The 19,557-nt window shown below is 42.6% G+C and overlaps 1 protein-coding gene across 1 annotated transcript in view; it reads right to left on the bottom strand.

The window, feature by feature from the left end:
• Positions 1-19,557, bottom strand: part of LOC139377987 (protein piccolo-like) — a 153,085-nt gene that overhangs the window by 6,494 nt on the left and 127,034 nt on the right. Inside the window, exons 35-40 of the mRNA XM_071120551.1 lie at positions 6,308-6,334; positions 5,301-5,394; positions 4,169-4,240; positions 2,015-2,236; positions 1,830-1,908; positions 1,044-1,238 (exon numbers count right to left, since the gene is read on the bottom strand). Of these exons, the coding sequence (XP_070976652.1) occupies positions 1,044-1,238; positions 1,830-1,908; positions 2,015-2,236; positions 4,169-4,240; positions 5,301-5,394; positions 6,308-6,334 (689 nt within the window). The remainder of the gene's footprint in view (positions 1-1,043; positions 1,239-1,829; positions 1,909-2,014; positions 2,237-4,168; positions 4,241-5,300; positions 5,395-6,307; positions 6,335-19,557) is intronic.

The raw sequence follows: 19,557 nt of genomic DNA, 5'->3' as shown, positions 1-19,557 counted from the left end.
AGACACTGCTGTTCCCCTGAAGGTCAGACTCCTTTCTGTACTCTCATTGGCCGGTGAGTGTAGAGTCAGTTTCCTGTTGCCCTTTGTCCCCCATGCTGCTGTGTCTGTACTTCCTGGTGTGTCTGGTCAGTGCCAGGTGGCGTTTATAAACTCATCACGTCGGGGGTGGGAAGGGAGGAAGGGCTACTGGTAGACTATACATCTCAGGGTGTTTGTATCATTACATTGGACACATTTAGGGGTCAGGGGTCACACACATATGCACACAAACTCACACTTGCTCACACACATCTACATGGGCTTGACCTTTTCCAATGAAAGGGCAGTTAGGGGATTGAACCAGACACACGAACCAGCACCAGGAGGGGGGGGGGGGGACTGCATGTCACAACCTGGGGGCCAAGCTCTATCATGGTTTCTAGACCTGGAGGATGGATAGGGGATCACACTGGGAGACAGTAGAAACCATGTTGGAGAGAGACATGTATATCCTCACTCTATTTAGACTGGGAACTGTGGCTGTTTCGTCTCTGTCCTGTGTGTTACTGGGCTATTGTGAGTGTCTGATGTGTGTATGATGGAAATCTGCTCACTCTGAGCCCAAACGGTGCTGTGCCCTACTTTCCCCAACCCTGCAGACGTCACAGTAACGTCAGAGAAACGGAGGACCATACACATTTTCAGTGTTTAGTGTGAGAACAGCAGTTTATAAATTCATTTTTAATATAGATTTTAGATTGAGATGTTTTCTCCACAGGCCAGGGTCTACTATAAGATCTGCCATGCAATGTTTTAGTGATGGACTCTGACTAGATCAGTGGGTGTTACACCCCTAGAGAAAACAAGAAAACCAAACAGAATAGAACTTAGAGGAACCATCTAATTGCTTAGAAGAACCAATCAGAAGGCCAGAACAGAAGGGAGAGGAAAAGAAGAGAAAAGAAGGAGTGATAGAACAAGAGGAGAGATAAAGGGAGAGATGATGAGCTAGCATGCATGGCAGAGCCGAGAGGAAGTGTGTCACAGGAAGGGTTGGGGATTACTTGGTTGGAGGCGGGACTGTTGCACGGCGGCCTCGGCGGCAGCTATAGCTATCCCAGCATCCTCCAGGTGGGCTTGCGTGACGCTGCTCTTGCTCTGGCTGCGGGATGGACCATGGGAACGAAGCTGACCGTCTGAAGATGACTTAGAGCTGCCTGGACTACTGTGGGATTTCTCTAGAGTCACCATCTGCATGTCTGGGAGGGGTGGGAGGAGGGAGGAGTGGGAGGAGGAGGGAGAAGGTAGTGATAGAGAGAGGGAGAGGAGATAGAGGAGATAAAGGGAATGTCTGTAAAAGTCACTAAAAGAGCCATGTAGTAGTTACACATTTGTACTGTGGTAAAAACATAAAAATAGAATAACCTTGACTTCCTTGAACTAACACCCCACCCTTTCTTACTAGCACTGACTTTGCTGATAGCTATTTTATTGAGAAGAAATTGTATTACTCTGACTGTGCTATGTGGTAGTCTCACCTACAGTAGCTATCGTAAGATGAATGCACTAACTGTAAGTCGCTCTGGATAAGAGCATCTGCTACATGACAAAAAAAAAGGATGACACCACAACATGAAGGGCACTGAGCCAGATAAGTGACTGGCACTAAAAGTATAATTATGACAGCCATTAGCAAAACTGTCACCATGACTACATGTTCTCTCACTATGACAACAGAGTGGCAATCAGCAAAACGGAAATGAAGAAAAACTGTAAAGCAACTGAGTGGCTAAACCACACAATGGCAAGCGTTAGTTAAAAGCAACAAGGCAGCTGGAAGAGGCTCCTACCTTTTGCTGGGTCAGGGAAGATCCCGTGGCTCCTGCTCTTTATCACAGAGTTCTTAGGAGACTCATGGCACTCCCCCATCTGCAATGCAATTCAATTAAATGTGCTATATGCATTATAATCAGTAAGTTACAATCAATGATGGCAAGGATAGATAGTAGACAATGAATATAGTACAGTACAGTACCTGTCCCTGCCCCTGTCCTTGGCCCATCCCTGACCCCATGCCCTGTCCTGGTTCTTGCCCCGCTACGGACCCCTGTCCCGGTCCTGTCCCTGCTCCTGGCCCCCCAGGCCCCTGAGCGGTGTGGTGGGTTCTGCTGTGCTCGATGCTCTCACTCTGCTCCTTCAGAGGCAGCCAGCGAGGAGTGTTGTCCAGCTGGGATGTGTTAGACAGGTCTATCAACACCTGGAGAGAGAGAGATACAGAGAGAGAGACAGAGATAGATACAGAGAGAGATACAGAGAGAGAGAGACCGAGAGAGAGAGAGATACAGAGAGAGAGATACAGAGAGAGAGAGAGATACAGAGAGAGAGATACAGAGAGAGAGAGAGATACAGAGAGAGAGATAGAGAGAGATACAGAGATAGATACAGAGAGAGAGATACAGAGAGAGAGACCGAGAGAGAGAGAGATACAGAGAGAGAGAGACAGAGAGAGAGATACAGAGAGAGAGATACAGAGAGAGAGAGACAGAGATAGATACAGAGAGAGAGAGAGACCGAGAGAGAGACAGAGAAAGAAAGAGTAGACAGGTATGTTTAGGTCAGCAAAGACTTATAGGAAAACACAGCAAATATACACTGAGTATACAAAACAAGCAAAAAACTGGGAACACCTGGGCCCAGATTCACAAACACCTGAGCCCAGATTCACAAACACCTGGGCCCAGATTCACAAACACCTGAGCCCAGATTCACAAACACCTGGGCCCAGATTCACAAACACCTGGGCCCAGATTCACAAACACCTGGGCCCAGATTCACAAACACCTGAGCCCAGATTCACAAAACTCTTCTTACGCAAAAACTTAAGAAGCTTCTTGAGAAAAAAAGTGAATAAGATAGTTTGTAAGTGCAATTCCCCAACTAACGATTTAGTGATTTTCTTATGAACTTCTCAAATATCTTCTTCCAAATAATTGTTGCTAGGCAACGGTTTTAGCTGGCTATGTAGTTAAGCAATGGCAATCATGTTAGCATATTTCCTACTGAGATTACTGTTCTAAAACATGTTCTTGGGTTTAAACTAATCAATACTGAAACTTTCACATGAAGTTTGTGAGCGAATTAAACATGTTAAATTGCTTTCGTGAGCTTTTTCTCTCACTGCCCTTTTTTTAAGACAAGGGTTTAGCTACCTTGGAAGTAACTTTCTTTTCAGAATCAAATTTCTTCTTAACTTTTTGCTAAAGGAGTAACATAAGAAGTAGCGCTAGAACATTTCCAATAATCTTTTTGAGGAATAGCAACTTGTCTTAACTTTCTTCTTAAGTCTATAGTTAAGACAAAAATGGCAGTTAAGAAAACATTTCTTCCTAAGAACGTTTTGTGAATCTGAGCTCTGCTCTTTCCCTGACATAGGCTCACCAGGTGAATCCAGGTGAAAGCTATGCTCCCTTATTGATGTCACTTGTTAAATCCATTTCAATCAGTGTAAATGAAGGGGAGGAGACAGGTTAAAGAAGGATATTTAAGTCTTGAGACAATTGAGACATGGATTGTGTATGTGTGACATTCAGAGGGTGAATGGGCCAGAAAAAAGATTTAAGTGCCATTGAACGAGGTATGATAGTAGGTACCAGGCTGCTGGGTTTTTCAGGCTCAACAGTTTCTTGTGTGTATCAAGAATGGTCCACCAACCAAAGGACATCCAGCCAAATTGACACAACTGTGGAAAGCATAGGAGTCAACATGGGCCAGCATCCCTGTGGAACGCTTTCGACACCTTGTAGAGTCCACGCCCCAACAAATTGAGTCTGTTATGAGGGCAAAAGGGGGATGGAGAAAATTAACATTAGGAAGGTGTACCTAATGTTTGGTATAGTCAGTATATTTCGAGGTTTGCGGTGAACAAACCACCATTCTACATTATAAACAATTAGGATCCTTCTCCATTTAGCACAGGATCCGTGGGATTCATTACATAGACTGACAAACAATGAAACTACCTTTGAATAAAGTCTTGTTGAGAGGGGAGCCATAAGGCTGGAAATATGAGCCGCTTTTGGCTAGAGAACATTCAAAAACATGGCATCAGGAGACATTAGGGTAAGGGGATGACTGAAGTAAATGTATGTGACGTCTAAACCAGAGTGTGTCTGATTCTGGAGACACTCACTTCTCCCAGGAAGTCATTGGAGGAAGATCTGTCATAATCCCACACTGTCACCTCCAGAGTCTTTTTCTTTAGCTGAGAGACAGAGAGAGTGAGTAAGAGAGAGAGAGAGAGAGAGAGAGAGAGAGAGAGAGAGAGAGAGAGAAAGAGAGGTGGGGGGAGCGAGAGAGAGAGAGAGAGAGAGAGAGAGAGAGAGAGAGAGAGAGAGAGAGAGATAAAGAGAGGTGGGGGAGCGAGAGAGAGAGAGAGAGAGAGAGAGAGAGAGAGAGAGAGAGGTGGGGGGAGCGAGAGAGAGAGAGAGAGGATGAGCGAAAAGTGATTAAATGAACAAACACATTTAAACGAGTTATGCCAAGTACAACACCCATGCAGTTGTACTGTATATCACTCAACCAGCCAGTCAGTGGACTGGGTAATTGTGTGTGTGTGTGTGTGTGTGTGTGTGTGTGTGTGTGTGTGTGTGTGTGTGTGTGTGTGTGTGTGTGTGTGTGTGTGTGTGTGTGTGTGTGTGTGTGTGTGTGTGTGAGTGCGTGCGTGTGTGCGTGCGTGCGTGCGTGTGTGTGTGCTTGGCAGGGGAGTGGGAGAGTAAGTGGGTAATAGAGCAGCATTTACAACCTCAGTGGGCAGAATAGAAAGAAGTAGGTAACAGCAGAGAGTCTCAGAAGAGACACTAGACTAGAGACACTACTGTCCGCTGAGAGAGAGCGCCGTATGGACAGACTGCACTCATCTTACATTGTCTGAATTGCAGCTAAGCAAAGGCTGCTACTGTTATGTTGAATGAAGATGTCTCTGTCTCTGTTTCTCTCTGGTGACTGGTAGTCTGTAAGGGGGTTGTTTAACCTAACCAGGTCAGCGGTGCTATGGGATTCAGGGGATTGGTAATGGGAACCAAGGCTGCAGAGGGATAGTCAGAAAATCCCTAAGGATTCAGAACTACCAATCCAACTGGAAATAAGATGAACATAAACATTCAACATTAATGTGGATGTGTGTGTGTGTGTGTGTGTGTGTGTGTGTGTGTGTGTGTGTGTGTGTGTGTGTGTGTGTGTGTGTGTGTGTGTGTGATGCATGCGTTAGTAGGTGCATGTGTGTGTGTGTGTGTGCATGCATGTGTGTGTGTGTGTGTTCCTACCTGTTCCAGGTGTATGTTCTTGTAGATGACAGTCTGGTTCCACTCTGGGTTCAGACTCCTCTGGACATACTTGGTCCTCCTCTTGTTCTCAGCACTGTGATGTCATAACAAAGGGACACGTTTAGTCTCAGACGTGGTCTTTGTATGTTAATATGGCCACATTATTGTAGATTTTCTCCAATTACATTTGATGGTAGATATAGAGATGATATAGCAGGATGTCAATAATTGAATATCTGATTCAATATAATTATATCATCATAATGTCTTGCAAATGTTGGATGAGAGTAAATTGCATAGGCACACTGGCTAGACGGGATCACAACATCATAGAAATAGTCAAAGAAAGTCAAAGAAATAGTGATGTCTGTAAGGTTGAATCAATATGTGACTGTGAGGCACAGCTCCTCTCCTGTAGCAGAGATGATGAGTGTAGGGTGAAAAACATATCTGACTCATGGAATGATTTCACATTTCAACCTTGATTTCAACCCGGCAATGTTCTTGGCTGAATTTGCACATCATACAATCATGAGTTGTTTAGGATGACAGAGATACAAATAGGAGAAAAAAGAGAGAGAGAAACAAAGTGGAGAAAGGTTAGATAGAGAGAGAGGAAGAGCAAGAGAGTGCTTTTATCAACGTATCAACGCAAAATGGATAACGATGAATAATGATGCGGGAGACAATGAGGAAAAGCACTTTGGAGGCGGAAAATGTACGTGGGGAAAAACACTGACTGAATGCAGAGAAGCAGAGAATGAGAGAAGGAGAGAAAGAGAGAGAGAGGAGAGGAGTAGAGAGGATAGAATAAGATAAGAACAAAATGAGAGGGGCAGAGAAGGAGAGAAGGAGAGAAGAAGAGAAGAGGTGTAGAGAAGAACAGAATAATTGGAGCAGAGAAGGAGAGAAGAAGAGAAGCAGAGGAGAGGAGTAGAGAAGAACAGAAGAAGTAGAGCAGAGTAGGAGAGGAGAGAAGAAGAGAAGCAGGAGAAGCACTACACTACCTTGCGTTCTGGACTACCATGACTTGTCTGAGAGTCCAGGGGAGGGATAGGAGGGTAGAGACAACAAACAACAAGTACCGCAAAAAGAAAGAAACCATCAGAGAAACAGAGACAGAAACCATCAGAGAAACAGAGACAGAAACCATCAGAGAAACAGAGACAGAAACCATCAGAGAAACAGAGACAGAAACCATCAGAGAAACAGAGACAGAAACCATCAGAGAAACAGAGACAGAAACCATCAGAGAAACAGAGACAGAAACCATCAGAGAAACAGAGACAGAAACCATCAGAGAAACAGAGACAGAAACCATCAGAGAAACAGAGACAGAAACCATCAGAGAAACAGAGACAGTAACCATCAGAGAAACAGAGACAGAAACCATCAGAGAAACAGAGACAGAAACCATCAGAGAAACAGAGACAGTAACCATCAGAGAAACAGAGACAGAAACCATCAGAGAAACAGAGACAGAAACCATCAGAGAAACAGAGACATAAAGGGAAGGAGATAAAGAAAGACAACATTGAAACATAAAGACATGGTTTATTTACTAGTGCCTATTGTTAAAACACAGATCAAACATTCCATTTATACTGAGCTAGAGAGAATTTACGCGTCAAACGTTTGATTTATGTCCGGGTGCCGTGTGCATGCCCATATTTGGGCATCCGATCAGGACATCCTGGTGTGAAGTTATCATATGGTTATGCCCATATAAGGGCATCCTGTTCCTGTTGTCATGCGTTAGAGTGTGTGTTAATTTATGCATATATTGCATCTATTCCTTTGAAGTTGTCATGATGGTTGATATGTAGGGACCTCGTTGAACTGTGTTTGAACATTTCAAAGAGGATGGCCCCACACCCCCTATTTTATTGACCTTAGGACTGTTGTCTGTGAAACAGGAATGTCCGGGGATATTGTGGGGAGCAGATGCATTATAAATAAGACCCAGAACAACACATGCGGCCATGATAAACTACTAAAGAAATTAAACAACTCGACAGCCTTGGCTTCTCAAATGATTGCCTCGCCTGGTTCACCAACTACTTCTCTGATAGAGTTCAGTATGTCAAATCGGAGGGTCTGCTGTCCGGACCTCTGGCATTTTTTATGGGGGTGCCACAGGGTTCAATTCTTGGACCGACTCTCTTCTCTGTATACATCAATAATGTCGCTCTTGCTGCTGGTGAGTCTCTGATCCACCTCTACGCAGACGACACCATTCTGTATACTTCTGGCCCTTCTTTGGACACTGTGTTAACAAACCTCCAGGCAAGCTTCAATGCCATATAACTCTCCTTCCGTGGCCTCCAATTGCTCTTAAATACAAGTAAAACTAAATGCATGCTCTTCAACCGATCGCTGCCTGCACCTGCCCGCCTGTCCAACATCACTACTCTAGATGGCTCTGAATTAGAATACGTGGACAACTACAAATACCTAGGTGTCTGGTTAGACTGTAAACTCTCCTTCCAGACCCATATCAAACATCTCCAATCCAAAGTTACATCTAGAATTGGCTTCCTATTTCGCAAACATCCTTCACTCATGCTGCCAAACATACCCTTGTAAAACTGACCATCCAACCAATCCTCGACTTTGGCGATGTCATTTACAAAATAGCCTCCAACACCCTACTCAACAAATTGGATGCAGTCTAGTGCAGTCACAGTGCCATCCGTTTTGTCACCAAAGCCCCATATACTACCCACCATTGCGACCTGTACGCTCTTGTTGGCTGGCCCTCGCTTCATACTCGTCGCCAAACCCACTGGCTCCATGTCATCTACAAGACCCTGCTCGATAAAGTCCCCCCTTATCTCAGCTCGCTGGTTACCATAGCATCACCCACCTGTAGCACGCACTCCAGCAGGTATATCTCTCTGTTCACCCCCAAAACCAATTATTTCTTTGGCCGCCTCTCCTTCCAGTTCTCTGCTGCCAATGACTGGAACGAACTACAAAAATCTCTGAAACTGGAAACACTTATCTCCCTCACTAGCTTTAAGCACCAGCTGTCAGAGCAGCTCACAGATTACTGCACCTGTATATATCCCACCTATAATTTAGCCCAAACAACTACCTCTTTCCCTACTGTATTTATTTATTTTATTTATTTATTTTGCTCCTTTGCACCGCATTATTTGTATTTCTACTTTGCACATTCTTCCACTGCAAATCTACCATTCCAGTGTTTTACTTGCTATATTGTATTTACTTTGCCACCATGGCCTTTTTTTGCCTTTACCTCCCTTATCTCACCTCATTTGCTCACATCGTATATAGACTTGTTTCTACTGTATTAATGACTGTATGTTTCTTTTACTCCATGTTTAACTCTGTGTCGTTGTATGTGTCGAACTGCTTTGCTTTATCTTGGCCAGGTCGCAATTGTAAATATGAACTTGTTCTCAACTTGCCTACCTGGTTAAAATAAAGGTGAAATAAATCAAATAAAGTATATAAACAACAAATATGATACATGTTACAATTAAACGGTGTTTCAAACAAATAAAGTAAAATCTTAGACAAGGTTGTTTCTAGTTCTTCAGAATCATCCACAAGACGGGATACCAGTTGTGTCCATTGTAGGCTCTCGCCCATTTGTCGTACATGATTCATGATTTGCTCCATTTTTAGCACACGCTCTGCCCAGGTATTGTGTGTTGTGTCGAACGATACATTGTTCACTTTATTTTCAATAATTTGCTTAATAACATTTGTAAGTTCTCTCAAAAGAAAACATGTATTTATTCTCTCTAACATCGTATGCATATAGTTACCTATTGCTTTACATCTAAATAAAAATATCTATTGTCACTCGGCCTCTTGCGGTTTATTGAGCCAGAAAGTCATCACATCAGCCACCACAGCTTCCTTGTATTTGTTGTCGTCCACCAGGGTGTGTCGGATTTCTTTGAGTTTCTCGTGGATGTAGATCGCCTCCTTCAGTTCATATAGGAAAGCCTCGGTTACCCCGTAAACTCTGGGAATAGACGACACAAGACCCATAGACTCCAGGGCTCTGACCAGCGAAGGTATAAAGCGGCTGGATCACAGTCTGTTCACCAGCTCCTCCAAATGGTTGAAGAAGAAGTACCTTGGGGGTTCGTATAAACATGGATGACGTCGTTGGCTGGGGTGATTGATGTCACAACCTATGCATTTTTCTCTTATATACTCTCCAATCACCACGTCTAAAAGTGTGGCTACAGAGGCCTTGATGGTGTCCACAAAAATAGTACTAACCACCCCATCAAACACATCCTCAGGCTGTGTACATGTTGGGGGTCTTGCCTGGGGGGAGTAGAATGGTGGGCTGCGAGGCTTAGAGTCCTTAGGCTCTGGCACCCATGTCGTATCGGTGTCCTGGTATGTTGTATGAATATCCATGGTATATGCTGAAATTAAGAACCGGAAGCTTTATGGGCACTCCTTTTATTATTGAGCCAGTCCTTTGGTATCAGGGCGTGGTTAACGCAGCAGCGTACTTAGTTTTCTTTGGGGGCTGACCATTCTGAGAATGACCCTCCTTGGGGTTCCTTTAAATCATAATCCTCAGGATTCGTATACAGTGGGGCAAAAAAGTATTTAGTCAGCCACCAATTGTGCAAGTTCTCCCACTTAAAAAGATGAGAGAGGCCTGTAATTTTCATCATAGGTACACTTCAACTATGACAGACAAAATGAGAAAAAAAATCCAGATTTTTAATGATTTTATTTGCAAATTATGGTGGAAAATAAGTTTTGGTCACCTACAAACAAGCAAGATTTCTGGCTCTCACAGACCTGTAACTTCTTCTTTAAGAGGCTCCTCTGTCCTCCACTCGTTACCTGTATTAATGGCACCTGTTTGAACTTGTTAGCAGTATAAAAGACACCTGTCCACAACCTCAAACAGTCACACTCCAAACTCCACTATGGCCAAGACCAAAGAGCTGTCAAAGGACACCAGAAACAAAATTGTAGACCTGCACCAGGCTGGGAAGACTGAATCTGCAATAGGTAAGCAGCTTGGTTTGAAGAAATCAACTGTGGGAGCAATTATTAGGAAATGGAAGACATATAACAGCACTGATAATCTCCCTCGATCTGGGGCTCCACGCAAGATCTCACCCCGTGGGGTCAAAATGATCACAAGAACAGTGAGCAAAAATCCCAGAACTACACGGGGGGACCTAGTGAATGGTCTGCAGAGAGCTGGGACCAAAGTAACAAAGCCTACCATCAGTAACACACTACGCCGCCAGGGACTCAAATCCTGCAGTGCCAGACGTGTCCCCCTGCTTAAGCCAGTACATGTCCAAGCCCATCTGAAGTTTGCTAGAGAGCATTTGGATGATCCAGAAGAAGATTGGGAGAATGCAATATGGTCAGATGAAACCAAAATATAACTTTTTGGTAAAAACTCAACTCGTCGTGTTTGGAGGACAAAGAATGCTGTTGCATCCAAAGAACACCATACCTACTGTGAAGCATGGGGGTGGAAACATCATGCTTTAGGGCTGTTTTTCTGCAAAGGCACCAGGACGACTGATCCGTGTAAAGGAAATAATGAATGGGACCATGTATCGTGAGATTTTGAGTGAAAACCTCCTTCCATCAGCAAGGGCATTGAAGATGAAACGTGGCTGGGTCTTTCAGCATGACAATAATCCCAAACACACCGCCCGGGCAACGAAGGAGTGGCTTCGTAAGAAGCATTTCAAGGTCCTGGAGTGGCCTAGCCAGTCTACGGATCTCAACCCCTTAGAAAATCTTTGGAGGGAGTTGAAAGTCCGTGCTGCCCAGCAACAGCCACAAAACATCACTGCTCTATAGGAGATCTGCATGGAGGAATGGCAAAAATACCAGCAACAGTGTGTGAAAACCTTGTGAAGACTTACAGAAAACGTTTGACCTCTGTCATTGCCAACAAATGGGTATATAACATAGTATTGAGATAAACTTTTGTTATTGACCAGATACTTATTTTCCATCATAATTTGCAAATAAATTCATAAAAAATCCTACAATGTGATTTTCTGGAAAAAAAAATCTCATTTTGTCTGTCATAGTTGAAGTGTACCTATGATGAAAATTACAGGGCTCTCTCATCTTTTTAAGTTGGAGAACTTGCACAATTGGTGGCTGACTAAATACTTTTTTTGCTGTATATAAAAAGGTATGCGAAGAAAGTTGTAAATATATATACGGGACATGACAAGACGAGGACAAAAGACATCTGACTGCTATGCCATTTTGGTGACAAACTTATATAGCGGATGTGTGTGTTTAAAAAATTCAGCGACACAAGCCTGTAAATGTAAACCAAATATACAGGGTGTTGCATGCTTGGATCGTTGAGAAAACGGGGACTAGTATCCTGCTACGAATCCTGAATTGTCTGTGTACATACAGTGCCTTGCGAAAGTATTCGGCCCCCTTGAACTTTGCGACCTTTTGCCACATTTCAGGCTTCAAACATAAAGATATAAAACTGTATTTTTTTGTTAAGAATCAACAACAAGTGGGACACAATCATGAAGTGGAACGACATTTATTGGATAATTCAAACTTTTTAACGAATCAAAAACTGAAAAATTGGGCGTGCAAAATTATTCAGCCCCTTTACTTTCAGTGCAGCAAACTCTCTCCAGAAGTTCAGTGAGGATCTCTGAATGATCCAATGTTGACATAAATGACTAATGTTGATAAATACAATCCACCTGTGTGTAATAAAGTCTCCGTATAAATGCACCTGCACTGTGATAGTCTCAGAGGTCCGTTAAAAGCGCAGAGAGCATCATGAAGAACAAGGAACACACCAGGCAGGTCCGAGATACTGTTGTGAAGAAGTTTAAAGCCGGATTTGGATACAAAAAGATTTCCCAAGCTTTAAACATCCCAAGGAGCACTGTGCAAGCGATAATATTGAAATGGAAGGAGTATCAGACCACTGCAAATCTACCAAGACCTGGCCGTCCCTCTAAACTTTCAGCTCATACAAGGAGAAGACTGATCAGAGATGCAGCCAAGAGGCCCATGATCACTCTGGATGAACTGCAGAGATCTACAGCTGAGGTGGGAGACTCTGTCCATAGGACAACAATAAGTCGTATATTGCACAAATCTGGCCTTTATGGAAGAGTGGCAAGAAGAAAGCCATTTCTTAAAGATATCCATAAAAAGTGTTGTTTAAAGTTTGCCACAAGCCACCTGGGAGACACACCAAACATGTGGAAGAAGGTGCTCTGGTCAGATGAAACCAAAAGTGAACTTTTTGGCAACAATGCAAAATGTTATGTTTGGCGTAAAAGCAACACAGCTCATCACCCTGAATTCACCATCCCCACTGTCAAACATGGTGGTGGAAGCATCATGGTTTGGGCCTGCTTTTCTTCAGCAGGGACAGGGAAGATGGTTAAAATTGATGGGAAGATGGATGGAGCCAAATACAGGACCATTCTGGAAGAAAACCTGATGGAGTCTGCAAAAGACCTGAGACTGGGACGGAGATTTGTCTTCCAACAAGACAATGATCCAAAACATAAAGCAAAATCTACAATGGAATGGTTAAAAAATAAACATATCCAGGTGTTTGCAAAAATAAAAAATAAAAATGAAAATGAAATGTTGTCGTTATTTGAAAGGGGCTCATTATTGCACCTCAGAGAGGCAAGAAGGATGGCGGAGCAGATGTTGAAAAACATTTATTTTAATCCCTCTAACCCCGGGTCTTATGGGGGTAAGGAGCGTTTACAGAGAGCTATAGCCAAAGAAACAGGTAACAGGTTAGGCGCTGCTCAAGTGAATGAATGGTTAGCAGAGCAGGATGCTTACACTCTGCATAAACCTGTACGCAAACAATTTCCAAGAAATATAGTTTTTTCTACTCTTCTCTCGTCCCAGTTTCAGGCGGATCTATGTGACATGCAGGTCCTTGCAGATAAAAATGAAATCGCTACATGCTAAAGGTCATAGATATTTTCTCTAAAATAGCATTTGTAAGGGTCTTAAAAAATAAGAGTGGGGCAGAGGTGACCCGGGCCTTTGCCTCTATCTTGAAGGAAGGAGGAGCCCCCAAGAAAGTGTAGACTGACGGCGGAAAATACTTTTTTAATAATACTTTTCAGAAACTCATGAAGAAGCACAATATAGTACATTTTGCTACAGGCTCGGATTTGAAAGCTTCAGTTGTTGAACGCTTTAACAAAACTCTGAAGGAGTGGATGTGGAAATATTTTACAGCTCACAACACGCATAGATATATCGATATAGTTCAAGATTTAGTAAAGGGTTACAACTACAGCTACCATAAGAGTATACGGATGAAGCCCTCCGAGGTCTCTTCTGAAAACTCTTTTCAAGTCTTTAAAAATCTGTATGGTTTGTTCCCCCTTCGCTGTAAGAAAAAATTTTTTTTTAAATTCATAGTGGGAGACTTGGTACGTATATCCAAGTTGAGGGGTGTTTTCGACAAAAAATATGAGCAAGGTTACAGCGATGAGATGTTCAACGTTACCGAATGTCTACACACCCCCTGTCTACATGTTAAAAGAATATGACGGGGAGCTTATAGAGGGATATTTTTATGAGAAGGAACTACAGAAGTTACAGATGGGTAAAGACAAATTATTTCACGTGGAGGAGATTCTAGATCAGAAGAGAGAAAAGGGTAAAAAATGTATGTTGGTCCATTGGAAAAACTGACCTCAAAAGTTCAACAGTTGGGTATTAAAGCAAGATGTGGTGGAGGCATCGGGGGTTAACTTAAACTCTCATGCATGATAAATACAACATCATTCAAGTGTACACAGGAGTGCATCTTGGAACACAGCGGCTTCTACCTGACCCTCCCCAGTAATGCGTCTGCACATATATATCGTAATAATCAGAGTTTGAATTATACAACCAATTTTCCAAAACCTATAGAGTTATCAGAAGGCCAGGGAAGTAGGTCTCAGCGAGATTACATACCCCATAGCTGGTATAATATCAAGGATAAGGACCGTGACTTTTTTTGCAAAAGGATATCGGAACCTCTGAAACTTGTAAAGAATAAAAAAGGGTTCTATAGAACCGCCGACAGGATCGTCTCAGAGTTGAACGAACTCCTAACCCTGAACAATATGGAAATACTCTTGATCTACAACCATATACATAAACGTTTACAAATCTCAGGGGATGCTGATGGGGGTAAAAAGACCAGCGGTAATTTAGCCTACATGTTGGGGATGGGTCCCAATAAATGGACGTATGTGAAAGATAAATTATTCCTATTCCCTGCGGATATACATGCAGGATTTTACAACATATTTGTGTATACCGACATCATATCCTATCAAAGGGTAGGAGACAGTTATGTGCCCCTCCTGAGAATAGAGAAAGGATGATGATGTAGTCACTGTTAACTATGACAAGCCACACTATGAACCTGTAAGCAAGAAATATATTGAAAACATTCTGGTTGAGCTTAAAACAGATCAGAACGAAAACAATGAATTTACTTATGGTAAAACAATTATAAAACTCCACTTTAGACCCAGCAAAACCTCTCTACATATTTAATATATTATTAATATTATATATATATATATATATATTTTTATATAAACATAATACAAAAATTATTATTATAAATTATTTTGTTATGGTACACAACCACCATCTCGACCCTAACCGCTATGTCTCATACTATGTTGATGAAGTGGGTAATGGATTACCAGGCTATCACGGATCCCCGACCATTTACGGTCCAGGGATAGGAGGTATATTTCGTAACCTCTTTAGGATGGTTTTACCGTTTATGAAGAGAGGCCTCAGCATAGCCAAACCACATTTAAAATCAGCGGCTAAAAATATTGTAAGTGAGGTTGTAGCCAATGCTATGACCAGAAGGGCGTCATCAGATGCCGAGCATCAAAAAGGCTCGGGGCTTATGATGTTGTCTCGAAGACCAAAAAAGAGACCTCCGGGTATAAGGCGCATTTTCAATAGATAGATCCAGTTATATGAAGATAGCCCCACTCTCCGCCATTACAGACAACAGTCATATAGAATTTTTCATACCAGGCCACGGTGACAATTATCTGGACCTCAACAACACCTTGGTGCATTTACGTCTCAAAGTGACCAAAAGAGATGGTACTAATATTGCAAACGATGCCAAAGTGAGTCTCATTAATTACCCAGTGGCCACCATCTTCTCCCAAGTCAATGTGACTTTGGGTGAACGCCTAATCAGTCAAAGCAGTGCCACATACCCTTATAGGGCCATCATGGAATATTTACTCAACTACTCCGAAGACACTCTCAGGACACTATTCAGTGCCGGGCTATTTAGCAAGGATACTGCAGGAGTCTCTGTGGAATCGATAGACCCTTCCACCGGTGCAAACAAAGGACTGGAGGCACAAATTCGGTTGATTTAAGACTAAAATGAACCAGGGCCAAGGATGAGTTTTGTCTGATGTCTGCCCAAGACGGTGACTTTAGTTTAAAAGTGTTGGGGGCAATGATTTTTATTAAAAAAGTGTCTGTATCTCTGGCAGCAGTTTGTCTGGGTCACTCACAGGCTTTGATGAAAGGAAATGCCCTTTACCCTCTCCAAAGAATTACCATGAAAACCTTTAGCATACCTGTGGGCAGTAGAATCTGCAGTCAAGAAAACCTTTTTCTAGGCCCTTTACCCCGCTAAATGGTTATAGGTTTGGTTGATCACGCCTCGTATACGGGCAGCTTACATAAAAAAGTTTAATTTTCAACACTTTAATGCAGAGTATGTAGCTCTCTGTCAGGACGGACGTCAGGTCCCTGCTACAGCTTTCCAACCGCAATTTAATAACAACATATCTGTGCGAGAATTTTACAATCTATTCCTGGCTACCGGGAGGCATCTAAAAGATCTCTCTTTATCTATTGACAGAAATGATTTTGCAGAGGGTTACACATTGTATGATTCAATTTATCACCTGATGATGACACCTCAGGAAATCTGTCTGTGGTGTCCCAAGGTAACCTCCGGCTGGAAATGCGTTTCCGCACACCTTTAGCCTGTACAGTTACCATGATTGTTTATGCATGCTCTGATTCAATCTTGGAAGTGAATGCCCAAAGACAAGTCTCAGTGGATTATTATTAAGGATCGTTGAGCAAAGACATGACTACCCAAGAGCTGGAGAGGCTCATAAGCCGCTTGATTGGAAAACAATTTTGTAGAGTGTGGGCTTGTGATGAATTACCTATTGAGAAATGGCCGGAGTGGCCATTTTGTGTTCAAATATGTGTCCTTTAAGACAGTGTAATCAAGGCGTATGCTCACGTCAAATGTTTCAAGAATGCCACAAATGTTAAATTGCTTAATTTTTCAAGTAAAATGTATTGAATTTAATCATAGTCATTCAAAAGTCATTCAAAAGTCTAACCACCTTGAGAGATCGGGATTAGGAAAAGGTCGGGAGACGTCCAGGGGGGTAAATGAGTTATCATCATCCCTTTCAAAGGGGGGAGGGGTTGTTGGGACATCTTTAGGGGTACTGTAGCTCGTTGAAGGTTTTTGTTTTAAAGTTTGAATCTGTTGACGAAGCTTATAGTTGGGTACACCAGAGAGGGGAATGTTGAGGATTGCCAGGGCCTTAAGAAACCGACGCCACTCTTCTGTCATTAGCAACCGTGTGGGCTGCAGTGGTACTTTTAAGCAAGTCCATCATATGGGAACCCTTGACAACATCGCCCTGAAGGATAAACTCTCCTTTGTCATTCCAAGTAGCGGTCCCCTTTGAGTCTTTTATCTTGTTCATAATATATCTAACATTTTTCTTGTTACGTGCAGGAACATGTGTCAACATGTCATGCATAATGTTATTTTCAACAGGCATTTGATCTTCAACCAATAATATCGCAGGTACAGGCATTACAGGGGCTTGGCTTTCTCTAGGTGCGTCATCTTTTAAAGGGTCCGGTAGGGAAAGCGATAAATAGTTGGTCTCTCTTTCACCTTGTTTTACCAAGGCCAAATACCTATGCAAGAGGTTTGTGTATTTTTGGACCTTTTCATAGGGGTTCAATCCTTTTCGGTTCAACATATCCTTCATGGCCGTATCCAAATCATTTCCAAATCATTTCCCGCTGTTTGTCCACGATTTATGGCACTTTGGTAGCGTCCTCATAGCTCTCCATAAAGTAGGATTTCCATCCCGGGTACATCTGCTGAGCTAGAGTGTTAATTTGTAGTTTGTCTCTAGGGCTTTTGAACAAAACCATGTAATTGGTGTTCAAACTAATGGTATGGCTATTTTTACCTTGGTGAAACACATTCTGCACCAGGAAAGCACGGACAGGTTTCTATGATGAGTATATTGGGTAAAAGCTCGTGCAATTTCAGGATGTTCGCTACCTGCAAATAGCATATCGTCCAAAACCAGCAGATTATTTTTATGAGGAGGGAGGTGTTCATCATCAGACAGGGATTCTGGTATTCCTTCAACAAACTTGATTTTTTATTTCCTTCAACAGTTCATCATACAAAGGTTGATAACACCACACAATATTGTCAGGTTTCTGAGATAATACATGTTCAGAATTCTCTAAAATACTTTTTACAAAACTGTTTTTACCGCTATTGGATGGGCCTGCGATTAAGGCCGAAAATGGTAGTTGCAACCGGGGGTCAAAACTTTCTACAGCAGTCATTATATATACACGGGGCTTGTAACATAAGTCAGTAGCCAAAGGGCAATGTGGTCCCGTCAGGCAAAAGCAGTCTCTTGTCATAGACTACCCTGCATATTTTAGTAAGTGGGGCCTTCCTCAGATGGAAGCCCTTTTTATCCCTAACACTCTTTTTGTAGGAGCTCAAAATCGCCAAGTCACTATTCGGTCGTTTATGAACCCCTCGACCAAGCGTGTGATTGATTCCAAGTTTACACGTGGGCTAATTTCATAGTTTTGAGTCACGCCTTTGGCTTTCAACACCATGTGATTGTCTTTAGTCCTAAAAGCATATATTTTGGAACCACAGGAGGACCATTCTGTGAAATGGTCACCATCTTCGAGTTCACTCGTTAAACCACCCAGATAGTTGCTAAGTGGGGTTTCCAATCACCCTGTTCACTTACATAGATCACAGAGTCTGTGTCGTGGTAAAGAACCCGCCTCTGAAGCTGCTCCATGGGGACGTACAGTTCAAGTCGGCCATAGGCCGTGGTAAATGCTGCAAGAAACACATTTAGAACCCACTTCTTGTTACGTCTCCATTGCACCAGGGCAATGTCTTGACTCAAGAATGAAAAATGTGAAATTTCGTACTGGTCTGAAAAAACAAATTCCAAAAATTATTTGTGGTCTTTAATGATTGACGTTGTTAGCATATTGCTTCTCAGGGAAAGCTTCCCCCAAAGAGAGTTTAATTACAATTTTGACAGATTTCTTTTGGTTTTGTTGACCTCTATTCTGTCTGGGTCAAGAAGTATGCCTTCTCTGTCATGATAGTCTTGAATGTACTTGTCTTTGCTCTCTTGATCTGTGACTAATGCAGGATAGCCTGAAGCCATTTGCTTGCATCTCAAGAAGGTCTTCATGTACTCTTTAAAAAGAGTGTCTGATTTCCTGGAAAAGTTCCACACTTCAAATAATTTGGCCACACGATACCCCACCTCTAGAGCCTTAGAGAATTCAACTGTGACCCATACACCTGTCAGGGCTCTTTCTTGATCTGAGTGATCACAAGGGTTTTCCAGGTTGTTGTTTTCACTACAGGGGCGACAAAGGGGAAAGAAAAGTTTTCCTTGAGGTAACACTGTTATTTGGCAACACTGTTATAAACAAACCCCTAGGAGGGTAGACAGTTGCTTTGATCAGACCAAAATAGTTTTGGGGTAAGTCAAAGTCACGGTGAATAATTTCAGGCCCCATAGGATAGCATGAGGAACTCATTACATAAGGAATAAGGGATGTAAAATCTACATATCCTATTGTCTCGTCGGGTTGCGCTACATACCTCAATGTCAAAGCATTGGTACGGCCTCCATACAAGGCCTGTCATGGTTCCAAGGGTTCTGATGTGTCAAAGCTGGAAAGGAAGACTTGAACATGAGGATCAGACTTTTTGAGTGCGGTCCACTCATGCTCCCACATCACATTCACTTTCAACCCATAAGTAGCCTGTAAAGATTCCAATCTGTCTTGGAACTCTTGGTACATTTCCCCAAAAGTATTTTGGGTTAGGACACACATAGCCTGGGGCACAAAGCAAGATTTACAA

The sequence above is a fragment of the Oncorhynchus clarkii genome, chromosome 2 (assembly GCF_045791955.1).
Source record: "Oncorhynchus clarkii lewisi isolate Uvic-CL-2024 chromosome 2, UVic_Ocla_1.0, whole genome shotgun sequence".
Classification (NCBI taxonomy): Eukaryota; Metazoa; Chordata; class Actinopteri; order Salmoniformes; family Salmonidae; genus Oncorhynchus; species Oncorhynchus clarkii.
This window is presented reverse-complemented; position numbering and strand designations above follow the sequence as displayed.